The sequence below is a fragment of the Mustela nivalis genome (genome assembly GCF_964662115.1).
Source record: "Mustela nivalis genome assembly, chromosome: 13".
Taxonomy (NCBI): Eukaryota; Metazoa; Chordata; class Mammalia; order Carnivora; family Mustelidae; genus Mustela; species Mustela nivalis.
Window position 1 is genome coordinate 9479068 of NC_139032.1, and position 18525 is coordinate 9497592.

The 18525-nt window shown below is 47.3% G+C and overlaps 1 protein-coding gene across 11 annotated transcripts in view; it reads right to left on the reverse strand.

Moving 5' to 3' along the window:
* KANK1 (KN motif and ankyrin repeat domains 1) overlaps nt 1-18525 on the reverse strand; it is a 195250-nt gene that overhangs the window by 52196 nt on the left and 124529 nt on the right. For 9 of the 11 annotated variants that reach the window (XM_082696619.1, XM_082696625.1, XM_082696614.1 and 6 more), the window contains exon 3: nt 9119-9238. In XM_082696619.1, coding sequence (XP_082552745.1) covers nt 9119-9155 — 37 coding nt within the window. In that variant the 5' untranslated portion in view covers nt 9156-9238. Of the gene's footprint in view, nt 1-678; nt 952-4317; nt 4450-9118; nt 9239-18525 lie in introns of those variants that run through there. The other 2 variants (XM_082696615.1, XM_082696618.1) reach the window with 2 other exon arrangements.

Sequence of the window (18525 nt, forward strand, 5' to 3'; positions counted from 1 at the left end):
AGGCCCTAGGAAGGCAATAGGGCAGCTGGGCTTGGGAACAGGGGTGGGGACGGTGGAGAAGCGCCCTGGGGTTCTGCCCCAGAACCCTCTGCCAGAGCTGGTCTCTTGCTGCCTGGAGCCCTGGAGGGCTGGGAAGGCCCACCAAGATTTCTGCAGGCCTCAGGGCTGAAGACACAGAAACAAATCATGATTTCTGTCCCAATGAGGCCAAAAGCAAAAGTCCAGATTTAGGAGCAAACAGACAAAAGTCAGTGAAAGCCAAACATGTTTGAGAGACGGAAAAAATAACAAAAGTATGGAAAGTTCAGCGCTCCTTCATCTCGCCAGCTGTCTTGAACTAAACAAAGTCACAAAGAAGTGACCGTAAGTAAAAGAAAGACCCACCTTCACAGGACCTCGGGGCTGGTCCGTGTCACAAAGAAGGGAAACAGGTGCCCTCTGCCAGGACGTTTCTGTGCAGTCATTTACAAGTGAGCTCCCGAATGAATGGTCCCATGGCACTGAAGTGGTTTCTCTGTCTGCGCATCCTTCCTTCTGGTCATTCCCAAAAGACCCCCTGATTTAAATGCACCACTATTTGCAAAGTCTGCCTTTTCACCATCAAACTGGCCAGAGGACAGAAAACCAAATAATAAGAACCCCAGAGGTAAAGCGCCCAGCTTTTGGCCCCCCTTTTACCTTTCTGGAAGATTTTCTGTCCGTTGATTCTTCATTTAAAAGCAGTATCCTGGGTGGTGTAAGTTCCAGATGCCAGTTTCTAGAACCTCAATAAGGTGCAAGCAGCCCCCGCCCAGAGAATCCACGTTCCCGGGCGCCCAGGTGACGCCTGAGAGTGTCCAGGGCCATGCCCAGGAGCTGGTGGGATTCCTCACCGCCCAGAAGCTTACAATGTGACCGTTTCCTCTCACACTGCCAGGCAGCTGAGCCCGGGGCAGATGTGGAAGCTGTGTAAAGCGTGGCCCTAATGGAAAAACTCGGTGGCACAGGGCTTCAGTGTTTTGCAATTTTTTTTCCTGTAAGCTACATTGTTGGAATGGTTTGACATGCCAACCTTTCCCTCCGCCCCTACCGGCCTACAGACTGCCAGGTCTCCACCCCGGGCGGCTGTAACAGCCGGTGTGTCATTGGGCTGAGTCACCCCTCGCTCAGGGGTGGAGTCCTGGCTGAGGCACAGGGCGCAGAAAGCCGGCAGGTTCTACTACCTGCTTGGGCAGCTCTCAGGAAGACAGATGAGTTTCTGTCCTCCCAGCTGAAGCTGGAGGGGAACACGCTAAATGGGCCACCTCAAAAAACAAACAAACAAACAAACAAACAAAAAAACAAAAGACCTACACACACAAAAACAACAAAAAACCGAAACCACATTTCCCTGGTGTGTCCCTGATTTGATTAATGCAGCCCCGTCCGTCCGTTGGGAATGCTGGGGGGAAAGGAAATCACTCAGTCATACGTGGGGAGTGCACAGATGTACGTGGGGAGGACACTGGCAGCCGAGAAAGAAGGAACATTTGTGGGTTTTCGTTAAAAGAAAAGAAGAGGAGACACACAGATTACGGGGTGAAGACACCTGGGTCTGGGCTTAGGAATCTTTAGAAATCTCCCATCTCTCTTGTGTAGTTGGAGTCAGGGGAGATACCTACTCCTTGTCTTCCGGGAGGCTCCAGAAGAGGCCTGTTGTGGCTGCTTGTACACAAACATTTAAAAAGCCTTTGCCTGGTGTACAACTGTTGCAAGAGAAAAGGGCACTGAGAATAGTGGGCAGGAATGGGAAAATCTGACAGTGAGGGCTGAATCAATGTTTTCACAAAGTTATTTGCAAAGCGGATGGGATTTATTGACTAATCCAAATGTTGTGAGACGAGATTCGGGAAATCATGTGCCTGTCGTCTTGGTTCTGCAGAACAGAGATCATGCCCAGAGTACAAAAGATCCCACAGACAGAAAACTTGCTCCCTTAAGGAAGATCTCGAGAAAGGACCCAAGATAAATTCAGCACCTGTGACTGAGCACACAGCATTCCAAGCATCACCTCCTTTAAATAAAGGCTCACTGGGCAAAACCTCCAGCCCAGGTGGGAGGAAAGTCACAGGCCACTCAAATCTGGTCACACACGAGACCGAAAGAGAGCCCACAGATGGAACTTTGGGGACGAGAACGCATCCCATCGATCCAACAACAGTCGGTCCATCGGCCCCGTGTTCCTTCAGGTTGACAGTTCTGCTTTTCTATCTGTTGGTTAGAAAGGCCCCCTGAATACTATAGGATAGTATTTGATCATGGTCCAAGTGCTGTTAAGATTGGAAATCTGGCCACAATTTTTAAAAAATTCTCAAAATAGTCACATACGTATTTTTAAGTTGTGAGATCACTTGTCCATACAGAACTACCAGCTGAGATCACGACGAGATACAAATGCGCTGCATACTTAAAGCACTTCTCATCCTCAGAATTCATGAGGAATTGCAGCCCAAAGTAGAACCAGGCTTAGCTTCTAAAACATGAGCATACTTTTCCTAAAGCATATGGAAATGAGTGAATCAGTTCCAGCTCATTCCAAAAATATCCAGTAGAGAAGCCAAGAGAGGAAGAACAGAATCATCAATTTTTTTTTTTTTTAACTTAGAATCTCTACAAATGTTTGAATGAATCCTAGTAAACCCGATTTCCTGGCTGAAGCTCCTACAAGGTTTTTATTAGAGAAATCTTCTCCATGCAATTTTTAGTTCGATATGTTGCCAGAAAAGAGCAAGAGTTTACAACCTCTGTGAATTGGAGAAATGACGCGGATATTTTCTGGACCAGATCAAATCAAACAGCCTCTCAGAGAGAAGGACCCCAAAGCAGAAACAATGAGCTCGTCATTCCTGTCCCAAACCGGCACAAACTTCTCAGAAACTGCACAAAAGGAGATGAACGGGAATTATCTGGGGCACAGGAAGAAGGCAAACCCTTGGAAAGGAAGGGAACGAGCTATACTTCAGATGGGCTCAGCTGGCCCACCCACGTCCTTTGAGAAAGAGGGGAAGTGCATAATCAGAAAAAAACGCCAATACTCATGACGGGAAGTCTGCCTTAGGTAAGCAGGGCACAGGACATTCAAATCTTGTAGGAAGGGCCTCACTTGGCAGCTTCAGCAGCTCAAAGTGTTAACATCGAAGCACATCTCCCTCCTGGGTTTTTATTTTGTGTTTTTTTCTTTCCTGTTGGCACCCGCACAGCATCTCTCCAAATAAAGGGTGTATCTTTGCCCAACGCCTAGGATAGGCAAAAGCCTGGTTTCTACCCGTCCTACACCCTAGTAGGCTGGGACTCGCTGCCAGATAAGGCATCTTTCCCCGGCTGAACTGCAGAGTTGAATCTCCCATCTGAAATCTGAATGATGCTTAACCCACTGGGACCCAGGGGGCTCCTGGTTAAAGCGGAAGCCTGGAGAGTGTGGAAACAAAGCAAGCCCCGCAGAGGGAGGGATTCTGCAGGACGTCCCTGGGGGCTGGTGGAGTTCTGGGGTTCTGATCTAACCAGACAGGCAAGTCCCTGGAATCGGGATCTCCTATGTGTAGGTGATCTCTGCGCTGTGAAACTCAAATGAAACTGATGCTTAAAAAAATAACTATCTTCGGAAACACCATCACTATGAGAAAATACATTATTTCATGTGTAAACCTCAGTGGGAAAGGAGTCTTTCATCAATGAAAAACTAACAGTTTCATTTAACGCTGAAAGGCACAATCTAATCGAAATCCAATTACGAAGAACACCAAGTAACAGGATGAAACTGATGTACTAGACGGAGACGTTTGTTAATCGGCTCTATGAGGTAATTCGCAGTAAGAAGAACTTCGCCTCTATCTCAAAGGACCTTCTACTCACAACTGCCCTCCTTTTCGGTTTCATGGAGTTTCCTGAAATACACACTTTCCCCTTGATCTACTTCATTAAGAATTTACAGTTGGCGCTCTTCTGATTTTTAATGTCGACAGAGTGTGCTGAACAAGGGGAAATGGTCCTCTGTGTTCAAGGTCCGGCTTAGCCATTAGGTAACTGGGTGGGCTGGGCAGCCTGGGTTTTTCTCATCTGAGAGTAGGGACAGGTGGAATCATAAAGACCCCCACCAGCCCTTTACCTCTGTTTTGATGTCAGGCAGCTAGGTCGCACCCTTAGCTCTCCTCATACACCACCAAACACACCGCTTTCAGGGGAGGGCAGAGCACCGACAGGAACACACATTTCATTCTTCGGCAGAGGCTTCCAGGACACCCTGGAGGGTCACGGCCGGTACCCGCGCATTCAAGCAGCCCTAGCATCTCATCCGCTCACCTTCTGCCTCTGGAGGAAGGCTGGTGGAGACCACAGCTCTAAGACGCCCCAGCAGAGACGCACACCACCGCTGCCAGGCTGAGACCTTGCCTGCAGATGGTCTCAGAAACCCCGGGGCAGTTCCAGCCAGACCAGTCGGGGCAAACTGCTCTGGTGCTTGACAAACAGCATGCAATTCCCGCTGTCGGGTTCCCAGCAGTGGGCTCAGGGTTCTGTTTGAGAAACGCCGCTGCCCGGGAAAAATATTTACACAACCGAGGGGGCTGTGCTGGGCGGCAGAGTTCTACCTGCTGGGCCGGGAGTCTGTGGGCTCCGGCTGACCCGGTCTTATCAGCGGCCTTTGTACCTCATTTAAGATCAGCATGGAGACAAAACCTCGAGCCAAAGGACTGACCAGAGTCCCAACGAGCCTTACTAAAATTTATCAGAGGAATTTAAAATGACAACCAAGTTGTTTGTTTGTTTAGATTTTTTACTTATTTGTCAGAGAGAGAGAGGGAGAGAGAGCGAGCGAGCACAGGCAGACAGAGAGGCAGGCAGAGGCAGAGGGAGAAGCAGGCTCCCTGCCAAGCAAGGAGTCCGATGTGGGACCCGATCCCATCATGACGTGAGCCGAAGGCAGCCGCTTAACCAGATGAGCCACCCAGGCGTCCCGACAACCAAGTTTTTAATGCAGCTTGATAAGTACCCTAAGTAACTTAAGATCTAGTTATTTGGGAAAAAAATATGTGTGTGTTTGCGCACGCGCGCGAGAAATAGTAAAAGGGTGGAAAACCACCATCAACTACCAAAGGCAAGTATTAGCAACAAGAAGGCTGGCGATGGGAGGCACAAACGGAACTCCCTAACCCTCATCGATTTCTTTCATTTAACTGTGACACAGGACAGGAACACAATTCTTGCCTCAAAGTCACGCGTCTGACAGGGCCTGGCACCGCAGCGCGTGAGCAGGCCCTTTTCAGACCAGGACCCGAGGAGGGACCTCGCAGAACAAGGCGGGCAGTGATTTCCCCTGACATCTGACCAGTGTTTCATATCTTGGGGTGTTTCTAGGGCTCCTGTTTTATTTGTCCCTCGCAACCGTCCTGTGAAGGAGGCTGGGAAGGTGCATTAGCTTCATCGGACAAATAAGCCACTTGTTATGTAGCTTCTAAAGAGAGTCAAAGCTCTAATTAAAGTTTCACAACATGAATTAGTGTTTACAGAGGTAAACAGGGCATCCAGGTTCCAACGTGATTCAGAGACCTGAGAAAAAGCAGACCGTCCCCGTGATCTCAGGGTCCTGGGATCGAATTCCGCATAGGACTCTCTGCTCAGCGGGGAGCCTGCTTCCCCCTCTCTCTGCCTGCCTCTCTGCCGACTTGTGATCTCTGTCTGTCAAATAAAGAAATAAAATCTTAAAAAAAAAAATAAAAGGAGGTGACAGACACAAAGACATGATTGATTCTGACAGATGGATGGTGAGCAGGGGACAATGCCGGCAGGAAAGCCCAGGTGAGGTGCCACGTGTAGCAAATTAGAAGCGAGGACACCCAGTGAAATTTAAATTTTGAAAACACAGTGAATACTTTTTTTTTTTTTCTTTAAAGCATAAATCAGTCCTCTATTTTATCTGGAAGCTCTGCCCACAGGAATCCTCAGCCTCTACCAGAATGAAAGGTCCTTGGAGGTAGGGGTTTGGGCCTGTGTTTTCCCTGCTGAATCTGAGTGCCCAGAACAGTGCCTGGGACACTGGAGGCCCCGGATCCCTGCCGTGTACCTGTAAAGTGTATTTCTCCGGCGAGATGCTATGCACACAGGTGCCTGTTGCATCATCTTTATGTTGGTCTGAAACCTAGGGCAACACATTTTACAAATTACAGCATTAACTAACTGTTCTTTTTTTCCCTTTCTTTCTTTCTTTTTTTTTTTTTTTGGAGATTTTATTTATTTATTTGATAGAGGTGGGGGGAGAGCGTAAGCAGGCAGAGGAGCAGAGGGAGAGGGAGAAGCAGGGAGCCTGATGTGGGACCCTGGATCACGACCTGAGCTGAAGGCAGACGCCCAGTGACTGAGCCATGCAGGCGCCCTGAACTGCTCTTACTTGAAAACCGGTACCTTTTATTGCAGCTAACTGAAGGACTCAGTGGGGAAGTCAGAGGATAAAAGGACTCTGAATGGTCCCTTACTCAGTTTCAGCTCTCAACGGGAGCATGAATGTGGGATGTCAGTCACCAGACGTGCTGGCAGCCCAGGGCCTGGCCAACTGGTACTTTCCTCAGCTGACTTCTTTAATTCCTGCTTTGTTCCCAAGACCATGAGCAATGTTTCTGGGGCCAGTGCCCTGACTCCACCTTCATATGGGAATTTTCCTCAAGTTCTATGAGAGCCCAAAGCACTGATTTTTTTTTTTAAGGGAAAGGGCTGGGGGAGATTCCTTTTGGGCACAACACACATAGGGGAAGTAGGGTTTAAAAATATATATATTTAATATTAATTTTTGGAAAATGAAAAAATATCAATTTACTCCACATTTACAATTTTACTGAACTACCCAAATTATTTATTTTTCTCACAGGAAGGATCAGTATCCAGCCCTCATTCGCTGCATAAATCCCTTTTTATCCCATCTTAATCTGCAACCTATAAATGTTCTTATGTTAATTAGATTTTGAAACAGCATATTTATAACGAGCATATACTTCGGCATTGAGTATGGCTTTTTTTTGGGGTAAACAGTAGCAGGTATTTCTTTTGTAATATAGAGCAGGAAAAGAAAAATCATCGTTTTTATAAGCACATCTGGACTGTGTGAAGTCTACGCCACTGAAAGACAACATGGAAGATAAGCAGAACATGTATTTCCAGGTTGTGGTATTAGCAGGAATTCCTGCTTTATTTTTCAGAAAATATTAAACTTTTATATTTTAAAGTTTTCTAAAATGAGCATCATATGTATGTATGTGTGTGTGTGTGCATGTGTGTGTTGTAACTAAAGTAATTGTGTCGGGCTGAGCCTCGAATCAGATTGCTCCTAGAGGTCCTGGCGACTAGAGTAAACACTACCGTCCCTCGCATGGTCCTGACACCTGTCTGCAGTAACCATTCATCCCCGGACACCCCAGAAGTCACTAATGAGAGCTTCCCTTTGCTTCCAAACTCAGTGCCCAGACCTGTTAGGCAGGGGGAAGGTGAAAGCTGGGTCATCAGACTTTAGGAACAAAGGGACAAGGGACGCTCTAGGATGAGTCAAGCTGAAAAGGAACGGAGGGGAAATGAGGCAGGTACCTAAACCCCGGAGACGGCAGAGGGTCAAGTTCTGGAGGGACCCCTCCCCGCTCTGAACACGTGAATGCAGGTGAGGACAGGAGTGGGAAGGGAGAGCAGAGCGTCCCGGGGAACTGAAACTCACCCACAACACTCGGGAAATTTCACAAGGCTTCAGTTTCCTCCCTTATCAACTCTTTAACCAGAGAAGCAAGGAATAAGCCCGACTTCTCTGACTTAGGTGAGTGCCTGAGTCTCTCTGCGCTCACAGAAGGATGGATGCGGGGGCAGTGGCGATGACAGGAGGATGACGCATGATGATGGAGGCAAAACTCCTGGGCCACCATGGTACACGGTAAGTGCTCAGGCCATGTTAGCTTTTGTCGTTCATAATGTCTTAGTGGCGGCAGTAAGGGCAAGCAAAAGAAAGAAAAGAGAGAGACGAGTCGTCCCAGAATCAACCACCGAGTTTGGACGGGTTTGGATGGGGGCAAGTTACAGCTTTTCTTGCCAGAGGACAGCCCTTCTCCTGGGACAGAAAGTCACATGTGGGCCGGGCAAGCCCACTCCAAAGGGCTCGTCCTGTTCTGCCCTTACCAGGGCTCTCCAGCTTACAGGGCGCTTCTAAGTCCATTTCTGGTCCTTACATGGGTCCTAACTGTGCAGGCAGAGGTGTTCATCGACGGTTAACACATGGACAACTAGTCCTGCCCTGTATTTCGTGGTTAGGGCTGGAGATGGGACTCACCTCAGGGTTCCTGATTCCAACTCCACATTCCTTCCATTAGCCAGAGTTCAGGGCAGCACAGCGGCACTGGGTTCCAACAGCACAAACGCTCCCCACACAGCCCCTGCTCTCACACCTTCTGCTCTCGGGCAGATCATTCGAGAGTGGAACGGTTGTCTCCTATCTTCCACCATCTCTTGGGAGGCTTCTCTGCATTTGTTCTATAAATTTCTCCCAAATCTTACACAAGCAATATTAGACCAGACACGCCATCCACAAAAGTCTCTCTGTAGATGCAGAACTGAGAATGCACGTCTTCATGAGACGGCTTGTTGTGTGTTCCTCCCTGGGAAGGAACAGCACGACCTTCTCCAGCCCCTTTCTCTTTACGTAGCAACGTGAAAACAGGACCTGCTGGGGACTGGATCCCAGGAACCGGCCTAAAGCACCAGACTCACTTCTTCTCTCGTTGCTCAGTCCCTCATCAAGAAGTTCGAGGACAGTGTACGTTGCCCTTGGATCAGCATTCAGGATTTTACATTTATCTTTCAGCACTTCAATACAACTGACGTGGGGAATAATTTACCTAACTGACTTCTGTACCGAAAGACTCTAAAGATAATAGAAAACTCTCCAAGAGATTTAAAAACAAAAAAGAAAGAAAGAAAGAAAAGGCAAAAAACCCCAACCTCATTGGATAGAAAGTTCTTTGAAAGCCTAGTTATCTAGGCAACTTGCTACTATCTACCCATTATGAAAAAAGAAGTCAGAAATCAGCTTGAGCCAAGGCATACACCTCCACATACACACACTCCAGAGCACGGTTACCTGAGGCACAGCCGTTAACCTTTGTGGTGTGAGCCATGCTGGCTGGGATCCAGGGACAGGTCCGGAAAGGAGTGAGGAGTCATGCAAATCTTATGCACCAAGTTCCCCAATGCGTTCACCCTGAAATAAGAAACAGAGTCCCATCAAAATGGATCATTTAAAAATACGTACGACACTAAATCTTAGATGCGTGTTTGCCAAGATGGCTGCTAATGGACGGTGCAGATCCGACAGCAGAGAGGCAGCCCCTGGGTGGTGGGGACGGCTGTCCGGCCCCGCTGTGCAGGGTTGCGAGGGTCACACCCGTGCAGAGGGGCCTGGGGATGGGCAAGAGAGCGGGTCTCCAGACAGAGTACTCTTCCAGGAGATAAAACTGGTTTTCTAGAAATGTGACTTTTTTTTAGAAAGGTGGCCTTCAACTGCCAATAGGCTCATAATGGGTACGGCTCCACAGCCCGTCACAAACCATGTGTGGTTCTTAGCCTCTTTTCCAACGGCTGGCTCAACACTTTCATTCACTCAGTTGCCCTCACAGTAGCTGCTGTTGCTGTTATATGAGTGTTCACATTTTTAAAGGATTCATTCGTGGGAGCCCCTCTGAGGTATCTCCAAGTCTTTCACCTACTTGGTCTTGTGAGACGTAAATGTGATCTGGTCAGCTCCTCTTTTAAAAAGCCTCCCACAGCTCCCACGGTCCTGTCAGATAACCTCCACATGACAGAGCTTGACACACAGTTTGGAAACATCAGGCTTCACGCTGGGCACCCTACTTGCTACTTGATGTGAATCCTCTATTTCAAAGTTAACGGAGGGGCACCTGCTCGGTTGGTTAAGCATCCGACTCTCGACTTCTCAGCTCAGGTCATGATCTCAGGGAACGTGGAATGGAGCCCCATGTGGGGCTCCGTGCTGGGTGTGGAGCCTGCTTAAAACACTCTCTCCCTCTGCCCCTCCCCTGGTCCCCCTCTAAAAAAATAAAACATAAAAAAAAAAAAAGAAAGTTAACTGAGATTACTACCATAAGACGTGTTACAATCACAAAACTGAAAACAAAAAATAAACAAAAACAGGAAAGGAACACTACTCCAACCTTGCTCTTTCGAAATGCCTTTTGAAAAATGCTGGCAAAGAAAGCAAACAATGGTACCGATGGAAGTATTCCATTTCCACTATGTCCGAGTCATAACTCTAGACCCAGGAAATCTGAAGAAATTGATCTAATGAATTCCAAATTGAGAATTCAAGCATGAGTTCAGGAACCCACAAGGACCTCCCAACAACAGGAGAACGCCAACATAACAACACACCCATATATACTGGGCTTTCATGTAGCCACTGAAATCATTTAAGAGCTTTTTCTTTTTTTTTTTCCCTTAGGCATATACCAAAAAATTTATTTTAAGAAATTGTCTCATGTAACTACGGAGGCTCAGAAGTCCCGTATCTAACACCTGGAGGTCTAGGAATGCTAGTGGTGTAGTTCTAGTTCAGACGGGAAGGTCTGAGACCCAGAGGACCCTATGTCATAAGTTCCAGTTTGAGTCCAGAAGGTCAAGAAGCAGCAGCAGGAGATGAAACAGAGACAGCACATTCACCCTTCCTCGTCTTTTTGTTCTGTCCGGGCTCTCAGTGAATTCGGTAATGTCTCCCTGGCTTGGTGATGGCAATCTTCTTTACTTAGCACATCGATTTAAATGTTCATCTTTTCTGGAAACATCCTCACAGATGCACCCAGAAATAATGTTTCACCAGCTACGTGGGTCTCCCTTAGCTCAGTCAAGTTAACACATAAAACTTTCCATCCTGGAGCTAAAGAGGAACTTTAAAGACAATCCAATCCAATCAGTGATCAGATTAGGAAATAAAATTCTGGAAAGTTTATATTTTAAACAAAATATATCACATGTTTGTGTGTCTGCCACACGCATTTGTGGTACCCAGACACACAAACAAGTAGTAAACACACTTTTTTCTTATGGAAAAAAAAAGGAAGGAAAAAGGCACGCCTTTCTCATTTTTAATAGCAGAAAGAGAAAGCACACACACCTTTAAGAGCTTTTAATAATGTAGTAAAATACTCAAAGGACATTGATAAATATTGCATTCTCTCATAAACCTAATTTTGTTAAAAATACAGATGTACATATTTACACATCTATTTAAAACCATCAGAAGTACACCAAAATGTTCCTTACGGTTGCCCCTGTGTGATACCATTTGGGATGTTTAGCTCCTTTACTACTTTGGGAATAATAGCTGTTTTCTTTTAAAAAAAGAAGAAAAAGAGACTCCTTGTGTCTGGTTTTATTTGCTTTAAAATGCACGGGAGGAAGAAAACAGAATTTTCCAAACGCTATGCAGAAGGCACGGATCAGGCCCTAGTCACGGCGACTGTAAGAAGAGAAAGAAGTAAAGGAGCAGAGCGAATGGCTGATCTCTGTGATCAAACACGTGCGCGTGTCCCCTCGCTGCCCGACTGGGCCTGCGCTATAGTTCAGAGCGGAGTACACGGTCCCCGTGCTTGGCTTCTCCCGCTCTGGGGACCACCACTCAGCCCACCCGCAGAGACGTGCTCCTCAGCCTCCCCTGGGAGGCCTCCGGGCTCCCTGCCGGTCCCCATTTTTGGTCTGGCAGCACACCAGGAGGACGGGATGGCTCTCATCCGTCTGCCTGTGTGGCGATCGCCTGACCGGCTGCTGCCAGCAGGCCCCGGTTCAGGTCCACGGCATTGAGCTTGGAAAGCAGTAACCTCTGTGTGGGCAGAGCTGGCGCTCTCAGACGGCAGGCTTTAGGGACCGAGTGAGCGTCACCTTTGAGAATAGAAATGACAGCACATGTCTGGCAAATGCAGCTTTGTTCAAAAAAATTTTATATATGTATATATATAAAATCTATAATATATAATTTTTATATAATATATAATAAATAATATGCAAGATAATTTTATATTTTATATATATATACATACACTGGGAGGGCAGAAGGAGGAAGAGAGGAAGCAGGAAGATAAGGGCACAGAGGAGGAAAGCCCAGCTTCTGGAATTCTTCAGCTAATTATATTTCTAAAAGTCAACAAAAATAAAACCTAAGCAAAACCCCAATCCCGGGTCCGTTTCTAGACCATGTGCTTGTGCTCTTGCTTCGTAACGGCCTGTAAATACCACCCCTTAAACTCTTGAGGGCAAACAGAAGGCAAGAAGAAACAGGCTGCGCGTATTATGGGCGCGTGAGGTATGTGTCAAGGTATTTGGATGGAGATATGCCCAGAATCTTCCCAGAAGATTCTGAAGCCCGAAAGCTTCCTCAACTTTGGCCCAAGGTCGTCTCCTGTCCGTGAACCTCCTTTCCCCTGGCAGACGATGTCTACAGCAGATCCAAACTGGTCCCTCCCAACCTCCCTCAAACTGAACAATAAAATCAAAATGGGGAGAAGTCCCCAAATTGGGAACTACAAGCCCACCACGGGTAGAAGCAGCACGACGCAGCTGTCACTGGGCGTGGAGCCTGGAGGCATCTGTACGATACTGTGGATTGATTTCCCCCAGTTGTTGCTCCTGCCTGGCAGGAGGCGTCACACGGTGAGGCCTGAGTCTTCCCCACGATATGCAGACTCTCCCGTCAGCGCAGTATATAAGCCAGAAAATGTTTGGCTGCGACCCATTCTCTGTTACAGATCAACAAATGGCTTCTCTTGGTCCCCGGAGAAGACAGCCAACAGTAAATCTCAAGTGGTACAGGTGCCTTAGTTCTGCTCATGAAGAAAAAGCAATTCTTTGGGGCGCCTGGGTAGCTCAGCGGATTAAAGCCTCTGCCTTCAGCTCAGGTCATGATCCCGGGGTCCTGGGATCGAGCCCCGCATCGGGCTCTCTGCTCAGTGGCGAGCCTGCTTCCCCCTCTCTCTCTGCCTGCCTCTCTGCCGACTTGTGATCTCTGTCAAAGGGATAAATAAAGTCTTTAAAAAAAAAAAAAAGATGCAAAAAATGTGCAGCTCAGAATTTGTAAAACTGTCACATTCAAGGCACTTGTTAGAAGTGCCAAATGGCTGTGGCCTTCTTCAAACCTCACGATGACCCTGTGAGGTACTAAAAAACTCTCTCTCCCCATTTTACAAAAAGGAAACTGAGGCACGGGGAGGTGAGAACCTGCCTGGCTCAGAGGGCCAGGAAGAGCCAAGTCCAGAGGGAAGCCATCCAGGTCCCGGGGCTGTGGGCTGTGCTACTCTAACAAGTAAGAATTTATGCCCCAAAGTAAGGGGAACCTTTCAAGGAGGCCACGCGCGGGAGGGGTCTGCTCACGGCCAGGATGCCGTGCGCACGTTCCTTCCAGACAGCAAGGGAGGTGTCGGGCCGTGAGGGGCTCCTGCTTCTGGAGCAAGTGTATTTCCCATCGTTTTCTTTGAGATGACGGCGTTGAAGGGCGTGCGGAGGGACCCGGGTGACTCACAGGAACTACCTCCGTGCACGCCCGTCACACTCTCCTGGGGACTCCAGAGGACCCCGGCTGGCGCGGCTCAGGGCCTCGGGCCTTAGCCTTTGCTGTGGGTGTCGTCCGGCTCTTTGCAAAAAATGAAGTACTTGCTCAGTCCAGCGACGGTCTCCGCCACGGAGGGTCGGCGGGAGGCTCCCCGCGGAGCCCGAGGAGTTTCCCAGACGGACGGAAGGAGGAGGCCGTCACCCTGGAAGTAGGAGCCGCGGGGCTCCAGCCACAGCTGGGAAACGTGAAACCACCGTTGGGACGTGCAGGTCCTGACATGCTTCTATGACGTGTCATCGGGGTTTTTCTTTTGCTTCACAAAATTAGCAACACAAACAGGTGTTCCTAAAATCTCAAAAAGACCGAATCTGATAAAAAATAATCACTCTCTCCCAGGGCTAACGTGCCACCATTACCAACTGAGCTGATTTCTCTTCGATGTATTAGGGCCGTTATATCTATTTTTTTTTTTAATCACCTTTACATGTTTTAAAGACCTGCAACTCCGAGCATCTCTGCTGGCCGCTGCCTTGTTTCTACCTGGAGATACACGACAAACAAAAGCGCTGTTCTGTCCCCAGAAGTCACACGCGGCCGCTGGACGCGAGCATGGTGTCAAAGGAGAGAACACTGGAACATCAGCGCACGCACAGTTGATTCTACTCCACAGCAAGGGACCCTTACTTTGCCCCCAAAGACTACGAATGGCTGAGAAATGTATTTAAGAGGCCACCAGGCCGGAATCTGAGAGCACGAGCAGGTGTTTTCCAGAGTGAGACAGACGGATCCCACACAGAAGGAGCGGCATCTGCGGAGTCAAGAGAAACAGCAGTGCCCGGGGCGGCACCCGGCCGGCGAGGTGGGCAGCGCGTGTCTGTGACTCTTGATTCTGGGATTGTGAGTTTGAGCCTCCTGTTGGGTTTAGAGATTGCTTTAAGAAAAAAAATTGTAAAAAAAAAAAAAAAAAAAAAAAAAAAAAAGAGGCGGGGGGCACCTGGGTGGTTTAGTCAGGTAAGTGCTTGACTCGAGATTTTGGCTCAGCTCAGGATCTTGGGGTCGTGGGATCCAGCCTTGCATCAGGGTCCGAGCTCAGCGGGAAGTCTGCTTTAGGGTTCTCGCTCTCCCTCTGCCCCTCCCCCCCAATAAATACATAAATCATTAAAAGAAAAAAAAGAAAAGAAAAAGAAAGTGCATGGGAGGTAGAGCTGTAGCTAGAGAACTGGGCGCTTACACGGGGGCTTGTTGCAGTGAACAGTCCAGTCAAGAAAGACGACCAAGGCCTGAAGGCTCAAGAGACAGCTGACGAGGACAGAGTCTACAAAAGCTGAATTGGAAACACCCACGTGCAGACAGACACACGGCCACACGGACACAGATACCTTTCCCCTAACGAAACACGTAAAGCCATTTATTTCTTTAAGTAAGTCAGTCTGTCAAACACTCCTCCATCACCACCTGTGATTGCCCAGAGAGCTCTGTCCAGAGTTTAATTAAAAGTAACTTCATTGAAAAAGTATGTTTGAGTGAAATGAGTGCATCATCAGATCATCTTCCAGTGATTTCTACTACTGGCTCCCACCACAGAAACTGTGGCAGAAATGGTTAATGAACTCTCGGTATTTTCCAACCAAATGACCTAATCATGACCCAAACCCACTTACCCTTCTCAAATACAGCAGATAATTTTCCTGGTATGGGCAGGGTAGAAAGAAATCTCCATCATCAATCAGGACCTACATCAGAATCCTACGTGGACACTAGTTCATTTACAATATAGAGAAAGGATTGGGTTTTGCCCACTACACAAAAATTTTTTGCAATGGGGGCGCCTGGGTGGCTCAGTGGGTTAAGCCGCTGCCTTCGGCTCAGGTCATGATTTCAGGGTCCTGGGATCGAGTCCCACATCGGGCTCTCTGCTCGGTGGGGAGCCTGCTTCCCCTCCTCTCTCTCTGCCTGCCTCTCTGTCTACTTGTGATCTCTCTCAGTCAAATAAATAAATAAAAATCTTAAAAAAAAATTTTTTTTTGCAATGTTTGTTCAGACAGTTACATTTAGAACTTACTCCTTGGGGTAACAATTAAGAGGCGAGAACAAGTTTTTGTATCACGGGAACAAGTCAAAATGAAGTCCAAATGAAGACACTAAAGGGAAAACATGAGAGAAGCAACAATAATACATAAATTCATTTACTCATTTAACAAGTAAGTGTGTGCAATGTGCCACGCATTGTTGTTTCCGGCATGGAGCTTACAGCAACAAAATAAATGCCCACCACCTCCAAAACCCCAAGGAATCTAACTAGAGGTCTAGCTGAAGGACATTTTAGGTCTCACAATGTGTGGAACAGATTAGCTCTACCAAAAGCCAATTCCTTACTCCTCTTTACTGCCTTCTGAAAAGAATTCCCACGTTCAGATCTGCCTCCCTGTGTCCCGAAGTGGGATGGGCGAGTCGAGCCCCCCACGACCCTCACACGACCCCCCCCCACGACCCATCCACGTCCACGACACATCACGTAAGTGCGTCGGGGTCTTTCCTAGCGTGTGTGCAAGGGCAATGCTACTAACCAACAGGTTCAAACCACCACCTCTGCTACTAACCAACAGGTTCAAACCGCCACCTCCGCTACTAACCAACAGGTTCAAACCGCCACCTCTGCTACTAACCAACAGGTTCAAACCACCACCTCCGCTACTAACCAACAGGTTCAAACCACCACCTCAGGGTCTGCAAATACTTCTGGAGCCTGGCACTGGCTCTGTTCCAGCTGGACTGCTGGAACTCACTCAGCTTCCTTAAAGAAAAGGCTGTTGGTAGATTGTCTTTCCAGGAAATAGGCAGTGAGGAGTTTATCAGATCCTAACAACCTGGGCGGAAAACTAGCCGTTTTCCTCTGCGACAAAGAGGGCAATGAAAGGGCAGATAAAGGAAAATTAGAATTATCGATTTTTTAAAAAAATTTTACCACCTTTAACTTTTTTTGTTCACTTCAGAGTATGATTCAGTATAGGCACATGAAATGGGAGATCCTGATTTGCTTTGGTTCATCTCGAAAGGGTTAAGGCAGAAGAGACTCCGGCAGAAACCTGATCCTTTCATTTAGGAGCTGCCCTCTTCAGTGAGGTCTTGCTCTCAGCAAGCCTCCTAAGCCTCCCCCCGCAACACCTGCTAACTGTTTATGAGTTAAAATGTCAGAGCTTTTGCCTCTTCAAATATTAAAGAACCCAAATGTAACAGCCATAGCTGTCAGTGAATTAGTTTACTGTAGTTTGAAAGGCTTTTGTTCATTTCCTACTTTAATTATTTAAAATATGACATTCTCATTTATTTGCTGCTCAGCAGACATTTTCCCTCTAATTCCCCTGGGATTGGGTTCTTATAGGCTATTCTCTGTGATCACTCTTAAAATCATCAATGCTATTCAATGACAAGTTCAAGGGTGCCTGGGATGGGTCACTAAGTAAAAGCGGATCATAACACATCCTCGGGTTTCTAATCTTCAAGCAGAAGTTCTCAAAGCGTGGTTCCCTGATTGCAGCATTAGCACTGATCTTCTGGGAACTTCCTACAAATGCAAATTCACAGGTCAACCCAGACCTACTGAATCAGGAACTCTAACAATCTGCTTCTTAACCAGCCCTGTGGGGGACTCTTGACACAGGACAAAGGTTCTCAAAACCACTGCCTTAAGAGATGGGTTAAATGAGAATTATCGAACTCAGTCCTGAGACTCCCAGAGCCAGGAATATCCACTGATTTTAAGAAAATGGTACCCAGGGGTGCCTGGGTGGCTCAGTTGGTTAAGCAACTGCCTTCAGGTCAGGTCACGATCCCAGGGTCCTGGGATCGAGCCCTGCATCAGGCTCCTTGCTCAGTGGGGAACATGCTTCTCCCTCTCCCTCTGCTGCTCTACCTGCTTGTATCTCTTGCTCTGTCAAGTAAGTAAATAAAATCTCAAAGAAAGAAAGAAAGAAAGAAAATGGTACCCAATGATTTAGACAACATCCCCCGAGGGGCTTGACTTCTTGCCATTCATTTACTCCAAACACACTGACTGGGCACTCGGCATGCACGAGACATACTGCTGGAACTTGAATGGTAAACAAGAGACTCGGTTTCTGTCTTCCAGAGGCCTAAAGGCAGGAATTTCACACAGACTGATCCACACACAACAGCAAGTTATTAACACGTGATGCTAAATGCCACATGGAGGGAAAAAATAGGTGTTGAGTGAGAATGATGAAGGTCAAACTCCTTAGGGCTGATGATGGGGATTTGGAGATGGATGGGAAGGCGAGGTCCTTGCAACACCTCTAGGGAAATGACATTGAAGGGGAGACCGAAGGGACAGGTAGGGGTTAGCTGGAGGAGTGTGGGGAATAAGGATGAAGCCCAGAAGCAGCCCGACACATCAACATTCCCACAAAGTTTCCACAACCGGCATATGAAATGACCCAACAGAAGGAAAACCCTTTCAAAAGATGGTGCTACAGCAAATGCCCATGGATAGGCCATACAACAAACTCTGACCTTAACCTTTGACCTTATACAAAAATCAGTTCTAAAGGACTCATAGTCTTGACTGTAAAACAACGACAAAAAAAAAAAAAAAAACTTGTAACTTCTAGAAGATAATGTCAAAGATCTTCAAGACCTAAGGCTTGGAGAAGAGCTTAAAGAAGACAGAAACAAACTGGTGAAGTGGTGTTCATTAAAATTAAAATCCTTTTCTCCTGTAAAAGCATGGTCCAAAGGCACTGAGGTGGGAAAAAGCTCTACGCGTTTCAGCAACCAACGCTTACATATAAAAGAGAGCAAAACAGTAGAGAGGTGAACAGAGGTTAAATTAGGACATTTGTTGGGCCTTGCTGGATATGGGAAGGGGAAAGGGGTTTATTCAGAGTCCAAAGTCACTAAGCATTTTATTTTATTTT